We start from the raw sequence: 15,417 nt of genomic DNA, 5'->3' as shown, positions 1-15,417 counted from the left end.
TCTGCAGAAAGAAGAGTGCATCCTATCATGTCGCGTAAGACTCCCTTCACGTTCTGCGGAGTAGGGTTCGGTATCTGAAAGAGGGGCCGCACACAAATGAGAGAGAAATGACACGAGATAATTTTGCAATATTGGGGGACCAGGCGGGCATGTCCTGAAGGACTTCCACTGATGCTCAGGCCGCTCCAACCTTTTATTTGATCTGGGGTAGCCCTAGGGTAAGGAGGTTTGTCTGGGGTAGCCCTAAGGGTAAGGTGGTTTGTCTGGGGTAGTCCTAGGGTAAGGTGGTTTGAATGACACATGGATTAGCTCATCTGTAGACAATTTCCAGAAATAGGCAGAATATCTGATCAACAATAATCAACAAGGATCTACACAAGTATCTAAGAAATTCAGTGAACTAAGGTGGGGATGATGCTACCATTATCTAGATTAACTGGGTGGTGTCTAAATTAACTAGGTGGTGTACAGCCCTGACCTTTGCTAGGACTTTCAAAGGTTACTAGCTTTTGGGGGGTCTCTGTCTATACTCAGCTAATGAAGACAGTAAATGGTTTCCAGCACTATCATATTCTTTCTTCCTCATCCTACTTCTTTGTATTAGCCAGTTATGTTGAAAATGATGACATAAAAGGAAAGGGAAAGATAGGGAAGCCCATAACTCCTTTTCTTTTTAGTCCCTCCTAACTCATCAGTAAGCTGAAGTGTTTGTAGAATATCAAGATAAAGTGCATTGTCAGGATGTGGAATAAAGACAGTCAAGTTAGTTGTGTGCAGAGTTTCTATAAAATACATATTCACGTACGAGCCATGAAATACACATTGTGTGATTTTGGCGAATTCACAGATGAGTTAAATGCTCTTATGTTTACATTTAAAACTACGTGGTTCTCAACCTTCCTAATGCTGCGACCCTTTCATACGCCTGGTACTCGTATGTGGGCGTATCTGCATGTGGGCGGACCCGCCTGGAGACGGATAGAGGAGTGGTGTCTGGGTTCCTAAGGCCATCGAAAATATGTGTTTTCCGATGGTCTTAGGCGACCCCTATGAAAGGGTCGTTTGACACCCAAAGGTGTTGCGACCCACAGATTGAGAACAGCTGAAAAACAAAACACCATGACAATTTGGTGGGAGGGGCGGTGTGTAGATTGTGACAAAAGCAAAGCAAACAAACAAACAAAAAAAACCCTTTGTTTTTTAGTACCTTTAACGGAGCTTTCCTCCTGCTTTTGAATAAGAGATACTGAGTTTTCATTTTGCACTAGGTCCCACAATCATGTAGTTGGTTCTGCTGAACATTTTACCAATGAGGTTCAGCCTCATTTTTATCAATTAAGGCTAAGAAGCATTACATCAGTGCTACAATATTCCTGAATTATGGAAAGGGAAGATCAAATTGGTGGCTCTTTAAAAACTCCTGGAAAAAGTTTTTTGAGTTCTCAAGAACTTTTAAGCAAAAGTAATTCTCTAACAAAAATAATCAAAATATTTTTAAAAGTTTGTTTCTTCTTTAATGATATTGCATTATTTTAGGATTAAAAATTATTTTTCCTACTGCTTTCCCCTGAAAATATATAGCATTTCACCTGTATTATAGGTTACATAGACTTTGGCCAACAGAGGAACCACAATAACCCTGTGTTTTCTGGCTGGGTTGGGAACCTTACCACCATTTTATTCTCCAGCATAAATGTGTTCTAAGTACAAAAATAACTGACTTACCAATTAACTTTTGTCTTAGAGCCTGTTTGTAAGATCTGATTTTAGTTTGCATTTTCTTACAGTTCAAATATGACACTTGGTGCACTGAATTTGCTTCATGACTAAAAAATTTGTTAATGTTTATTTAGCCAGTTTTGAGAGCTTTGTGTGCTATTTTCCCGTGGATTAGCCATGAAATTTGGTCAGGAAGAAGCAGGACAAATGGTCAGCAAGCAGACAAATGGGAAAAAGAAAGTTTCATTTTGTACCAAGATTCAGATAAGGCCTGCTCATATTCTTGCTTCTGTAATTACTACAAGAAATACTTAAGTCATGTTTAGTCACTAATTTCCTAAAGATTCCCTAAGGTTGAGATATTTTCTATGAAACTTCCCTATGAGAATAAAGAGAATGTTCTAAATGCTATTAATCTCTAAGAATTTTATTGGTTTTCTTCCATCAGCAAGAAGAGTTAGGAATTTTCACTTTAAAAGGCAAAGAAAAATAGAAAAAAATGAAAAGAATTCCCTCTAGTCTCTATGTCTACTCTGACCATGTTTAATAATTACTCTTCTGTATATTAAATTCATCATATCTGCCTCATCTTTTGAATTCACAATCTTCTCATATGAGATCATCCTAATTTGAAACTGATGAGCAACAGTAGCAATTAACAACTATTTGAATTTTTAGGTCCCAAGCTCAATATAAACCAGCTTTGCCTGTCTTGAGTTATATTCTTGATAGACTTTATTTTTTTTCTTTTACTGTATTTTATCCTTATATCTCCCTACCAGAAGGTAGTTGATAAAGAGGATGAGTACACATGTAATTTAAATAGTCTGTTTTGGTAAATTTAACATTCAACTTTTAAAAATTATATTTATATGAAAAGAGCCTTCTTTATATAAGATGATTTTTCTGACATGTTTTGATTATAGAACATGTGTACTTTTGCAAAAGAAGAGCCTGTCACAGATTGTAAAGAAAAAAAAAAAAAAGCTTTGCCATCATTTCTATTTGCTTCATGATTAGAAAATTTGTTAATGTTTTGAGAGCTTTGTGTGCTATTTTCCCTTGGATTAACCATGAAATTTGGTTAGGGTTAGGGGTTTATTTGCAAAAATTGTGTCTGATGCAATCTTCATTTAATTCCATTGTTTTTAGAGAAGAGTGGTTTGTTTTATTTTTTATGAAGACTGTTTTCTCTCAAAACGCTATTGGATTAAGCTTATTTCCCAGGTTAATAGCTCTTATTAAAAACTGTTTTTGTGTGGATTTTACAAAAATAACCCGAAGGCAGAGATTTATCTGCCACTGCTATAGTCAATGCTCATGTTGGGAAACTATGAGGGAAATGATCAGAGCCTGCATTTTCAGAAATCTCTAGCATGGAGATTATTCCACTGTCATATAGCAGCAAAAACAAACAAACAAAAACCCAGTAGTGTTGTTGTTGTTGTTGTTAGCACTTACTGTATTTCAGGTTAACACACACACACTCACACGTTATTTCCTTAATCCTCATGAAAACCCTGAGATAAAATGAAATTTAGGACGAGCCTCGTTTTCAGGACCATCCCTACCCACCAACAAGCTTTTAAACTCTTACTTAAATTGTATTTCCGAATCCTCTGTGTAAATTAAAAAGGTCAAAAGAGTTTAGGGGTCGTTAGGTCCCTGAACAACTAATACCATGGTTCTTTCTAGAAATGCAAGCAACCTGGAACTTTACTGGGCAACCCGGCACACAAATCTTTAACCCTCTTCCTTCCCTGCTCTGTGGTCTCTGATTTCTTACTTGGGTGACCAGAAACTTGGAAAAAGCTTCTTTGCTTTTCCCTGAAATAATTTTGGAGGTGAGAGGAAGAGAGAGGCAGAATCAGGAAAGTCCTTTCATAAGTTGGGAAGAGCCGATCTGTTAGGTTACACTCGCTCAAACCGAGAGCAGTGAGTCCAGCAGCGAAGATCCAAGTGTTGCTTGTAATTACAGAAAAGCTCACCCTTCTTCTGCAAGCCTGGAGCTGGGTTCACACCACGCCCCGCCCTACTCCCTGCATCTGGGAGGAACTACATTTCCCAGAATGCCATTCGGGCCGCCGCGCCAGGCGCCAAAGAGCGCTTGATGACGCCATCAACCCGCGCGATGTTTAGACTCCACTGATGTCGTGGCGCTACCGGGGAAGAAGTTGGTGATTGCCGGGTCCTGGCCCCGAAGACGAGGTCCGGTGACCCCTGGCCCCTTCCTGCCTGTCCCTCTGTCTTCTGCCGGGATGAGGCGCGCAGGCCTGGGTAAGGAGAGGGCTGAGGGCCGAAGTTCGGGGGTCCTGGAACCGGCCGTGCTGGGCGCGGGGCGCGGGAGGAAGTCGGACCGGTCCCGTGTCACTGGAACCTGGGCCAGAAAGCAGGTGTAAGGAGAGGTCTTTGGAGGCGGTGCCAAGTGGAAACGAGTCATTTGTCTCGGGTCCTAGGGGTTTCCTTAAGTTCGGTTCAGCCCCAGATTTGAATGGTAGGTTCAGAGAGAGTAAGGAGTGGGGGACGTAGGGGTGGGGTGGGCGCAGGGGCCAGCTCGGCAGTGAGGGCGTTCGTGGTCGTGACCGACCACATCCTGGTGGAACCTGCTTGTTCCCCAGAGCCTGGCTCCGGGTTCTCCTCCCTGCTGGCCCTGCGTGTTCAGTGTCTTCAGAAGCCAAATTTGAGAGAGTGTTGCATGCGAAGCACACTAATAATAATACTAATAATGATGATGATGAAGATGTTAGTCTGGCAACAGTGAGTTACAAAGGTGAGTGTACGTGTCATTGCTGTTAAAGTCCGATTCTGACATCGGGGTCAGAGGCCATTTTGCCCAGAACATTTCTTATCTGAGCCTCGTTCCACCGTAAAGGCAGTAAAATGCTTGGCATTTGATCTTGACCTTTTGGTTTAGGAAGCCTGTTGACCAGCGAGCAGGAGTAAGTGAGGCACGAGGACTCTTACCCGGCCAGTTTAATGCACAGCGGTCAAAACAGCATTTTCTGGTTCTGAAGTTCTCTATGAAGAGACAATTTTAAAAAGAAAGAAAAGAACCCTGCTATATCATCGTACAGTAACCTGAGAAAAGAATGTATGAAATACTTGAAAAAAAAAAAGTTGTTACATTTTTCAATTGTTATAAGATGGAAAAAGGGAAAAAAACTTTTCAAAAGTGTCAGGTATTTAAAGTTAGTGAAAGTTGACAGTAACTCTAGATTTGTGCATTGATTAATAAATTGTAGTATGAGAAACCACTTTGGAAAAATACAGTTTTTATGAATGCTTACATCAGAGAAAGTTGACCAGCTAAATCGTAGAGAAAAAAATAACTAATTTTGAGAATGCTTAGTTTTATATGCCTACATGTTTTTCCTTTGTGTCATTACTGATAACAACAAACATTTGTTGTGTACTTGGGTAAGCTCTATGCCAGTGATGGCGAACCTTTTGAGCTCGGCGTGTCAGCATTTTGAAAAACCCTAACTTAACTCTGGCCCCGTGTCACATATAGAAATTTTTTGATATTTGCAACCATAGTAAAACAAAGACTTATATTTCTGATATTTATTTTGTATATTCAAATGCCATTTAACAAAGAAAAATCAACCAAAAAAATGAGTTCGCGTGTCACCTCTGACACCCGTGTCCTAGGTTCACCATCACTGCTCTAGGCAGACAATTGTTTGTTGCCCTGTTTATCCTCCCCACAGCTTCCAGTCTATTTGGGGGGAAGGAACACGTTCAGAGGTAAATTCTAGTTAGTACAAGGTGGTCGTTACACATCCAAATGCCAGGTAAGTTCTACAGATAGTGAATGTTTAGGCATGTCAGAGAGAGAGTGCTGTGTACTTTGTGGAGACATAGGAACTTGACCTAGAGCTTGAAGATACAGGGTGGGAGCGGTAAGTTCCAGCTGGAAGGATGACACCACTCCCCCCAAAAGAATTGTAGGACTGGAATTATGAATGATCGTTGAAGGGATTATGATCAAGCCAGTTTGACTGAAGTAGGAGACAATGGAACCAGAACTAGCACCTTGTGGAGATCTTTGAGTGCCAGGTCAGGGAGTTTGGATCTTATCAGTAGGCCTGTTAACCCTTGGAATATTTTGTTCGGCAGTGTGTCGTGATAAATTGCAGGCACAGGTGGTGATTCTCAGCCCTGACTCTACATTAGAATCACCTAATCACCTGGAGAGCTTTGAGGCATGCTACCTGGACCCCCCAGCTGAGACTAATTAAATTAGAATCTCTAGGATAGAGCCTTTTTTCTTTCAAGCTCCCTTGTAGTTGAGAGGAAAGATGACGATTTAGGTGTCTGTCCATTGCTATCATTTACATTGGTAAGGGAGGCAGGCTTTTATTTTTTTTTTTAAGTAGCAATGTGTATTGACTTGGAATTTTAAACTTGGGTTAAAGAAATAGTGAGCCCTATCTGGGTTGGCTCAGTGGATAGAGCATCGGCCTTTAGACTGAAGGGTCCCAGGTTTGATTCCGGTCAAGGGCATGTACCTAGCTGGGCTGTGGGCACATCCCCAGTAGGGGGTGTGCAGGAGGCAGCTGATCGACGTTTCTCTCTCATCAATGTTTCTAGCTCTCTATCCCTCTCCCTTCCTCTCTGTAAAAAAAATCAATAAAATATATTTTTAAAAAAAGAAAGTGAATTTGATAAATATTCACATGGAGAAGCTGCAACACTTCACATGAATCTCTTTAAGTGATTTGGCTCAGCTACTGATAGAAACTACCCAAAAGAAGTAGCATTTGTCTTAATGGACAAAGGCTGCTGATGGATGGCTGGCACTCACTAGCTTTCCTAGAACTTTCATAGCAGTGGTCCACACAGAAAAGAAGTGGCTAACTTTGGAATAGCAACTCCTAGAATTTTATTTAACACTTTTGTAGTTTTTATAGTGGGGGTGGATGATAGTATGTGGAAAGTTTGAAATTCTTTAACAAGAAATATGTATTGAAAGATTGCTGGGTGATGAGAATTTTGCTTTCAATAAATGGAATGATATAGAAGTACTATAAAATTAAAATTAAGGTAAACAAAGAAAATAAAGCAAATAACCATTCATTTCGAAATGAATTCCTTGGTAAAGTTGACAAGTGATTATATTCAGCCAGTCATTAATTACTTATTGGGCAAATGTTCTACATTTAGAACCTTACTCATAAAAGAAGAAGACATATACCTTTTCTTTAAGGATTTTGGTCCTCATTAAAGTAGAGTCTGTATAGCGTATCATTAACTGATGGAATGGGAATGCATGTTTAAACAACTATTTTAACTGAGTGGGGGAAATACTATGCATAGTCACTTGAGTTCTTCACTTTTATAATAGCACATTTGTAGAGCTTTATGGATAATATGTCAGCAGAGGGAAAATTTGGGGAATGCAACTCTTCCTCTGGAATATACTTGTTTGACATGTTGTGTTTTTGTGTGTGTGGCGGTAGAGACTGTCTGTCTGTTGCATATAAAGTACTCATTATAGGGGATAAAGGATTATGAGATACTGTTTCTGCCCTCAAAGAAGCTTATGATTCTACTAGTGTCCCAGTGCACGGATTCATGCACATTGAAAGGAAATTTATTAGAAGAAATATTTTAATATTGCTATTCGCCCTTTCTCTATAAAAGTGTCAATCAAATTCATGATCGACAATGACAGATCAAAACACACGCCTGCAGTGGCGCCAGCGAGAGCTTTACTAGTATATGTATCACGAATGTGCGAGTCAACTTAGCCATATATATATATATATATATTTTTTTTTTTAACCTGCTTAATTAGACCTGCTTTCTGATTTAACTAAACTTTTTCCAGCCCAGTGAAGCACCCCAACTTTTCTTTCAGGTAATTGTCAGGAACACAGCAGTAAATATCAACATGAAGCAGATTATTATTGTAGATCACACAGGGAGAACAAAGGGTAAAAATTTAACTGCAGTAGTGTTTGACTATATTCTGCACAGTGAGAAAACCTGAAGTCATTTTCAAGGTTCACCATTTCTTCTTTTTAGTCAGGTCAAGTTTCTAAACTTTCTAAAGCTCCGTTTCTGGCTAATGAAAATAGGATTCTACCAAGTCCCCTATCTACCAATCCAGGACTTGTATGAGGATCAAATGAGATGAGGCACGGGAAAATGCTTCACAGACATTTGGTTAAAGTGTAAAATGTTTGCACCTGGCTATAAAGCAAGTCGTGTTCCTGGGCTGAAGAAACTCCAAGGAGGCTAGTCGCTAGGGAGCAGAAGCAGGGTGTTGCTACATGACGTCATTAATGTGGCACCCACAACAACCGTTTCCAGGCTGGGCTGGGCTGTGGGCCGCAATTTGCACCATGGGGTCTTGGCAGCATTGGCTGCAATTTGGTGGGCTGTCGTTCTGGGGTGGTGGCGGGGCCTGTTTCCCACTTGGGGGAAGACGAGTGTTGCTTTGTCGGTGCCAGGTCCGCAGTGCCATTTCTTTGTAAATGGCCAGTGCACATCACAGCAGCTCCTGTGTTGGGCGTCTGCCCCCTGGTGGTCAGTGCGCATCATAGCAACTGGTCGGACGGTTGGAGGGACACTTAGCATATTAGCCTTTTATATATATAGATTCTTGACAAAGGCAGGCACATTAAAAGTTGAATAACCATGACTTCAGATTCTATTCATTCATTCATTCATTTACAAGTTGATTGAGTGTGCTTTCCTATGTGTATGCATGCGTTTGTGGGGGATATATAGCCAGGAATGAAAGAAATTTAGTTTCTGCCCTTGGAGTGTGGTCTGGTGTGTTATATTAGTGTTTTGTACAGTCAGAGCTGTAAGAATTCAAAGTGAGAGAGCTATGCTTTTTAAAGAAAATGAGATTTGTGCTGTGCCTTAAAAGAATTTTCTATGCACGCCTCAAACATCTTTCAGCCACCAGCACTGACCACTACTTCCTGTTCTTCCAGCTATTCTTTGAGTTTACTAGACATCTGGTTTCTATATCATCCCATTCCTCCATATTCTCAGGCCTCTATTGAAACTACTTCAATCCCTGTCCAGTCTAGACCCCATAATTCATATCTTTAACCATTATTTTGGCAAGCAGTCTCAACCTCTTGGTGTTCTGTCCTTCTGCAGCCCAACACTGTAAACCTCCAACTCTTGAGCAATCCAACTATCCAGCTTCTCCTGGGCTAACTCAGGCTGATGAGCTCTTTTTTTTTTTTTCACACATCTGAGAGGATTGAAACTGCTCCTATACATTGCCTCAGCCAGGCTTATTTTATGTCCCTGTGTATTCCCAATTTCCTCCCTTCTCTTTACTGTTTTTCCTGATTGTCATTCTTCAGAGACGACCTTTTTTTTTTTTTTTTTTTTTTTTAATGAGAAAATTGGTGGTATTATTTTTTTAATGTGGTTAAATAACACCCTAAACCAGCGGTCGCCAACCTTTTGGACCTCACGGACCACTTAGTGGTCCACAGACCACCGGTTGGCAACTGCTGCTAAACTATCTTTTCTTCTCTCATTGTCTTCACTGCCCAAGGCTCACTCCACCTGTTTGATTGCCTGATGAATGCCAAGTACTGTATTAGGCAGTGGCAGGGATTGCATTCCAGTATCTCAATGCTATTTTCTAGAAGATGCTCCAAAAAGTAGCACCAGGAAGAACAATGGACCTGACACATCATAGTTTCTCAAATGTTTGTTAAGAATGAATGATCCCCTCTCTCAGCTCTCAGCTGTATTCTCTATTGAGTTATTCCAGCTCTCTTCTGTTTAAGAGAGAGATGCCAATAAAGGACCCTCCCTCTGCCATGAGCTCCCTCCTGCTATAGTATCCTCTTTCTCCCTTACTCTTCAGAGCCAGGCTTCTTCCATGGGGAGTCGATGTTACTACTTCTCGGCCTTTTTTTAAAAATGTATAGTTCTATGGAACAGGAAATGTGTCCTGAATACCCTTGTATGTATAGCAGTACTTATTTGAGTGTGTTGTGGGCAGTCAATACGCAGTTAATAAATATGTATTGAAATGAATTGAATATTCTTTGCTTAAGAGAGGGCATTGAAGAAATTGTTCTATTTTGTTATTTTAAAAACTCATTTGAAATGTGACTATTATTGACATACGTGGTCTGCAACGCCCTCCAGGGGTCTTTTTCGGTTCTTTTTTATCAAAGTTTTAAAAGTGGCCTATGTTTGCTACAGCTAGACTTGTGACTGATCCTTGCAGGTGAAGGCAACTATGGGAACTATGGCTATGCTAATAGTGGATATAGTGCCTGTGAAGAAGAAAATGACAGACTCACTGAAAGTCTGAGACACAAAGTAACTGCTATAAAATCTGTAAGTATACATTAAGTACTTTTAAATTTGTATATTTATATGCGTATATATTACACTTTATTGGCATCATATTAAGGAATTCAGTTACCCAAATAGTGTGGTTCAGTGAGGTATGCTCAAAGTTTAGACATGATTTGAGTAGGTTTAAAAATGTGCCTAATGAAAACATATGGTACATTTGTTTATCCTTTTTAAACTTCAGCTGTTTTTTGTGGTGAAATCTAAAATACTGTGTGATGTCTGTAGGAATGTCTCCGAGCAGTCCATCCTCCACACCCAAGCAGCTCTTCTTCCTACCTTTCCTCCTGGTCTCCTAAGCTACAAATCTTAGCCTTCACGCTTCTACCTTTTACTTCACAGCAATCACCAAGTCTTATGCATCTTTCTTTCTAATGCTTCTTTCTATTTCTGCTTTTCCATTTCTAATACTATCCCCTGGTTCTTTATTGGGAAAGCCTTTAACCTATCTTTTCCTAAATTTTTAACATGTTCTGGTCTGAGCTACATGCTGTCACCAGTCATCTTAGTGTATTTTTAAAATTGTATCCTGCACTCTCAGAAGACTTCACTGTCCTCCCGTGAGGTAAGAAAGTTCATACTCTGTAGGTTGATCAAATATGTTCTTTAAAGAGTGTCCGTAACTTCTCAGACCTTATCTCCTGCATTTTCAGGACGTGTATATACTTTCTGCCAGACACTGGCTTTTCCTACTCCCACATCTTTGATCGTGCTATCCCTTTGCCTTAGTGTCCTCTCCCTCCTTACAGTGGCTGAGCTTTTGCCTGTCTGAAAGGCCCCACTCCATTGCACCCCTTACTTCCTCTACGCTTTACCCTACAATGACGTCAAAAGTGACATTTTTCTTTATGAAAATAAGACCATTTGTACCATTTCTGTCACCCTTATTGTATGGTGATCTGCATTGGAATTATTTGTATGTAAAAGAAATTTACCTAATGTAGGGTTTTCTGTTGTACTTATTTTTATATTCTACACAACACCTAGTATAATTCCTTATCAGTTGTATTGAATTAAATGTATTAAATAAAGGAATGAAAAAGATGGTTTTAAAAGTATGTGTGATATATTCTGCATTACAATAAACATGCTGTACACTAACAGAGCATTCAGTAGAAGCTCATATTGCCAAAACTTAATTGGTATTTCACTAGTCTTGGAAAATAGAATTGTATTCAGCCTGGAGACTGTTATATTCTGAAATGAGTATTGTTTTCACAGTCATACTAAATCAAAAGGAGTTGATCTGTGAACTAAGCAATACTGTATAATGTTAATACTTTAGCAAATATAACATTGAGAGGGAATTAAGAATTAGATGATTAAAAAAAAACAAACAACTCCAATGGTGAATATTTAGGCTCCTTGTTAGAAGAAAGCTGTTTCCCCTGGAAATTTCTTTCCGTGGCATAAATGACAGTTGTAGACAGCAGTTAGGTGATTTGGGCTATCAAGCTTTATATATAGTTGCTTTATTATCTCATATTCTGATCTGTAGAATTCTGGTATGGTTTTGTGTCAGAAATACTCCCGTACTGTGTTCACACAAAATAAGCTGAGAACAATATTTGCAATGGTTTGCCAAGGATTTTTAGTAGTTGTGATTATATTTATTAAAATATCTTGGAAATGAAGGCTTTGATGAATTTGTCATATAAAGTATTAAACACGTTTTGGTTTGAATAGCAGCCATAATCACGCTGATTTCTTTGGGCTCAGCCTCTTTTCTGCATAGCTTTAGAAGGTGGATGACAACTTGTAATTTTTTTTCAATTTGTTATATTTAAAAGGAAATGCCTTTAGAATCTAAAGAAATAATCTATTTAGGCATATATTCAATGTCAATTTCAGGAGGAAAATATTAAATATTTGTATCTGAATTTGAATTGATAATACAGGTACGTACATCTTTAAAAACATAAAGAAGGAAATATATAGATAAATGCTGTTGTATGAATAATTATAAAGAAAGAAAAAGCATGCAAAGATAGGTGAATCAGAAGTATGTACCAAAATTCAAAGATGAAATTGAATATTAAATGAAATCCAAATGAAGAGCAGGGAAGCAATGTCCTTATTGAGAAGGAGTAAAAGTTCTAAGTTTATTTTCCATTAATATCAGTGAAAATGTATCAGAAAAAGAGAGTATATTTTCTTCTAGAATACAGTTTCGGAGAAAATGTATATTTAAAATGGCATTATTTGCTTTATAACACTTAAATACTTTTATATGAGTAGTAATGTATATGCTTTCTTTATAGCTTTCCATTGAGATAGGCCATGAAGTTAAAACTCAAAATAAATTATTAGCTGAAATGGTAAGTAAGATTTTAACTTTAAGACCAAGATCTAATATTAAAGTTAGCATGTTAAGCAGGATTAATATCGTTTTAACTGTTATCCATTTTGGAATAGATCTAGGGATCGTATGTCCTGGATTTTAATCCATTTCTATCTAATTGGTTTTGAATAACTACAAAGTTTGTCTTTGCCATATTTTTACATTTTTCATCTTGCCTAACACACATAAGTATGAGGAAAAAGTAGAAACTAAGTATCTTTAATCCTGTGTTTAGAAACACAGTTGAAGACTCAGGATAAATGACTATTTAGAGTGTTCTTTGAGATCTCAATGCATGTAGACTGCCAAGTAATCTAAAAGCACTTTACATCTAATCAGCCAAATGCCTTGTACTTAATGTAAGCCTATTTCTTTTGCTTGATATCTTAAGGATCACTTCTGAACAAACCAATAGGATTTGAACATAGTAACATCTAGAACCTTTTATCTCTAGTCTAAACAATCTCAGCAATATATACTAGTACCTTTTCTTCTTCAAGCCACTCTCTATTCTTAAATATTTATTTTATTTAAGCTTGGATGTCAAGCTTCTCCAGATCTTCCCCAGTTTCTCCACTTGCTTTTAAAATTGTACTATCCAAAAATGAGTATGGCATTGAAAGCAATGTTCCTATGAAGGTTGTGCATTAGAATCTTATGGGGTGCTTTCTGAAAATATCAATGTCTGGTCCTCACTCTAAATATACTGATTCAGAATATCAGGGGAAGGGATTTAGGTATATGCATTTTGTAAAAAGCATCCCAAAAGACTCTGATACATAGCCCTGCTGAAGAACTATCTATCTATCTATCTATCTATCTATCTATAAAATAGAGAAATATGCTAATTAACTGGGACACCGTAATGGGTCGACCAGACAGGAGGAGGTTGTGGACAGGAGGAGGTTGCGCACGCAGTGTTGGGGGCAGGGCAGCAGGGGCCTCCACGTGCCTGTGCTGGGGGAGGCCCTGATCAGCAGCGGCCATGGCTGCTTCAAGGGCGGGAGAGGGAGGCAGGGCCAGACCGGTGACTCGAGGGTGGGGAGCGCCACGCGATTTCGAATCTGCACGCTGGGCTCCTGGTAGATGTATAAAGTGCTTGAGCTACATAGCCAGAGCTATATAAAAGCTATCGTAATGCCAGGACCTTTACATCTCAGCATATTGAGTTCCTATGAAAGTGCAGTATTTCTATCCATACCTAGTCCTCATCATAAGGCCTTTTCCAGCTATGTTTTAATATGGTAGTTTTCCCCATCCATATTTGTAGTTATTACTCTGTCTCACCACTTCTACATGATATTCTCTTAACTTTTACTCTACTGTACTTCAAAGTCAGCTATTTAAATTAAAGGATCTTAAAAGTAAAGGTACATTTAACTGCTAACCAACCATATTACATTTTGGATGAATTGCTATACTGGGAAGCAGACCCATTTGTTCTTGGAGAATATGCCCCAACAAAAAGTGGTAAAAAAAAAACACACCAAAATGCTTTTCTGGCAGCTATGAAGCTGGGGAGAGCCCAGCCGGCCCAGGACATCAGCTCTCTTTCTTCCAGCCCTTCGACCCTCCCCTGAAGGTCCTCAGTAAAATGGTTTGATCTCCACGCACCCCAAAAAAGCGGGGGGAAACCTGTGTGATAGTAGACAAACTATGTTTATTGTTAATGGTTTTTAATCCACAAAATTGGAATAAGACCTAAATAGTGTAGGATTGTGAAGAATTCTGTGGCTGAAAGAAATGTTTATTGGATAATAAAAGAGCTTTTTATTCATTGAGAGAATTACTCAGTTTTGCATGGAGTAATAGGGCTGATTATCCAAGTTATAAACAGGTTTCTGAATTGATTAAACACTAAAAATGTCATTAAGAATGTGTTCTAATAACAATATATCCAATTACTTAAGTGCATATGTAGAGTATTAGAATCTAAGCATTATATTCTGTTTTTCTTTTCTCCTCATAGGATTCACAATTTGATTCTACAACTGGATTTCTAGGTAGAACTATGGAAAAACTGAAGATTTTATCCAGAGGGAGCCAAAGCAAGCTGATGTGCTATATGATGCTGTTTTCATTGTTTGTCTTTTTTGTCATTTATTGGATTATTAAACTGAGGTGATCCAAGTAAGTGTCAGTTTGGAATTTGTTCCAACTTAGGTGGCTTGGGGTGCCACTTTGGTAAAAAATCAGCATCAAAACATTCCTCATTTTCAAATATGGCTTTTTCCATTAACAGTTACAGAATTTTACCTGTTTTATAAATCACATTACATAATACAGTGCTCTTTGAATACTGTTTCTTAACACATTAAGTGCCCAGTCACCAGTGACTGACACTATACTTTCCATCCGGAAGGGAAAACAGGCTGGGCGCTTAATGACTCATTTTGCCCCTATTTTCAGGGGTATTGAGATAGCCAAAAGTCAGTCCAGCCCGAACCATTGTTTTTCTATTGTTTGCTATCAGATTAAATAGCAATATAGTGTTCTGTTGTTACCATAAATGTAGGTTTATGTTTCATGTAAAGAAACTTAGTGGGAGAATAATAGAATGGGGAGCCTGATGCTGAGCTCTTGCAGTGGTGAACAGTTTGTGGTGGAATGATAATCATTTTCCTGAGTGACATCAACCCTAATGATGTATTCCCCTTTCCTCCTTGATTTGGTTAAATTGTAGGCAGATTTCTTTTTACCTACGATGTTTTTCTAATAATTTTTGATTATATGACTCCTCTTCCCCCTTTGCCCAAGGACCTCATTCTTTAATAAATCTTATTATTTTGACATATTTCTAGTAGGTGCGAAACAAATGTGAACCAGTATAATTGTTATTTTATATTAACTTTATGCATATCATTGACTTGGCTTAAAATAGCTTTATGATTTTAGCTACTTAGGCCATTTGGTTATCATTTGTGACAGAATGTGAAACTAAAGTAATTGCTAAACTCTGACTGGAAATAACATGTTCAAGAAAATTAATTGTTTCTGCATTATTATGT

General features: G+C 38.6%; 1 protein-coding gene across 1 annotated transcript; it reads left to right on the top strand.

Moving 5' to 3' along the window:
- The first annotated feature begins 3,854 nt into the window (after positions 1-3,854).
- Positions 3,855-14,539, top strand: BET1 (Bet1 golgi vesicular membrane trafficking protein). Its single transcript, XM_070424277.1, has 4 exons — positions 3,855-3,996; positions 9,938-10,050; positions 12,330-12,386; positions 14,379-14,539. The coding sequence occupies exons 1-4, from the start codon at positions 3,978-3,980 to the stop codon at positions 14,532-14,534; spliced, it is 345 nt and encodes a 114-aa protein (XP_070280378.1). The 5' UTR covers positions 3,855-3,977; the 3' UTR covers positions 14,535-14,539.
- Positions 14,540-15,417: the final 878 nt, after the last annotated feature.

The sequence above is a fragment of the Myotis yumanensis genome, unplaced genomic scaffold, assembly GCF_028538775.1.
Source record: "Myotis yumanensis isolate MYYU_CA2020_CCGP unplaced genomic scaffold, mMyoYum1.0.hap1 SCAF_9, whole genome shotgun sequence".
NCBI classification, from domain to species: Eukaryota; Metazoa; Chordata; class Mammalia; order Chiroptera; family Vespertilionidae; genus Myotis; species Myotis yumanensis.
Note: the sequence above shows the minus strand (reverse complement) of the source record. Positions and strands in the feature narration are given on the sequence as shown.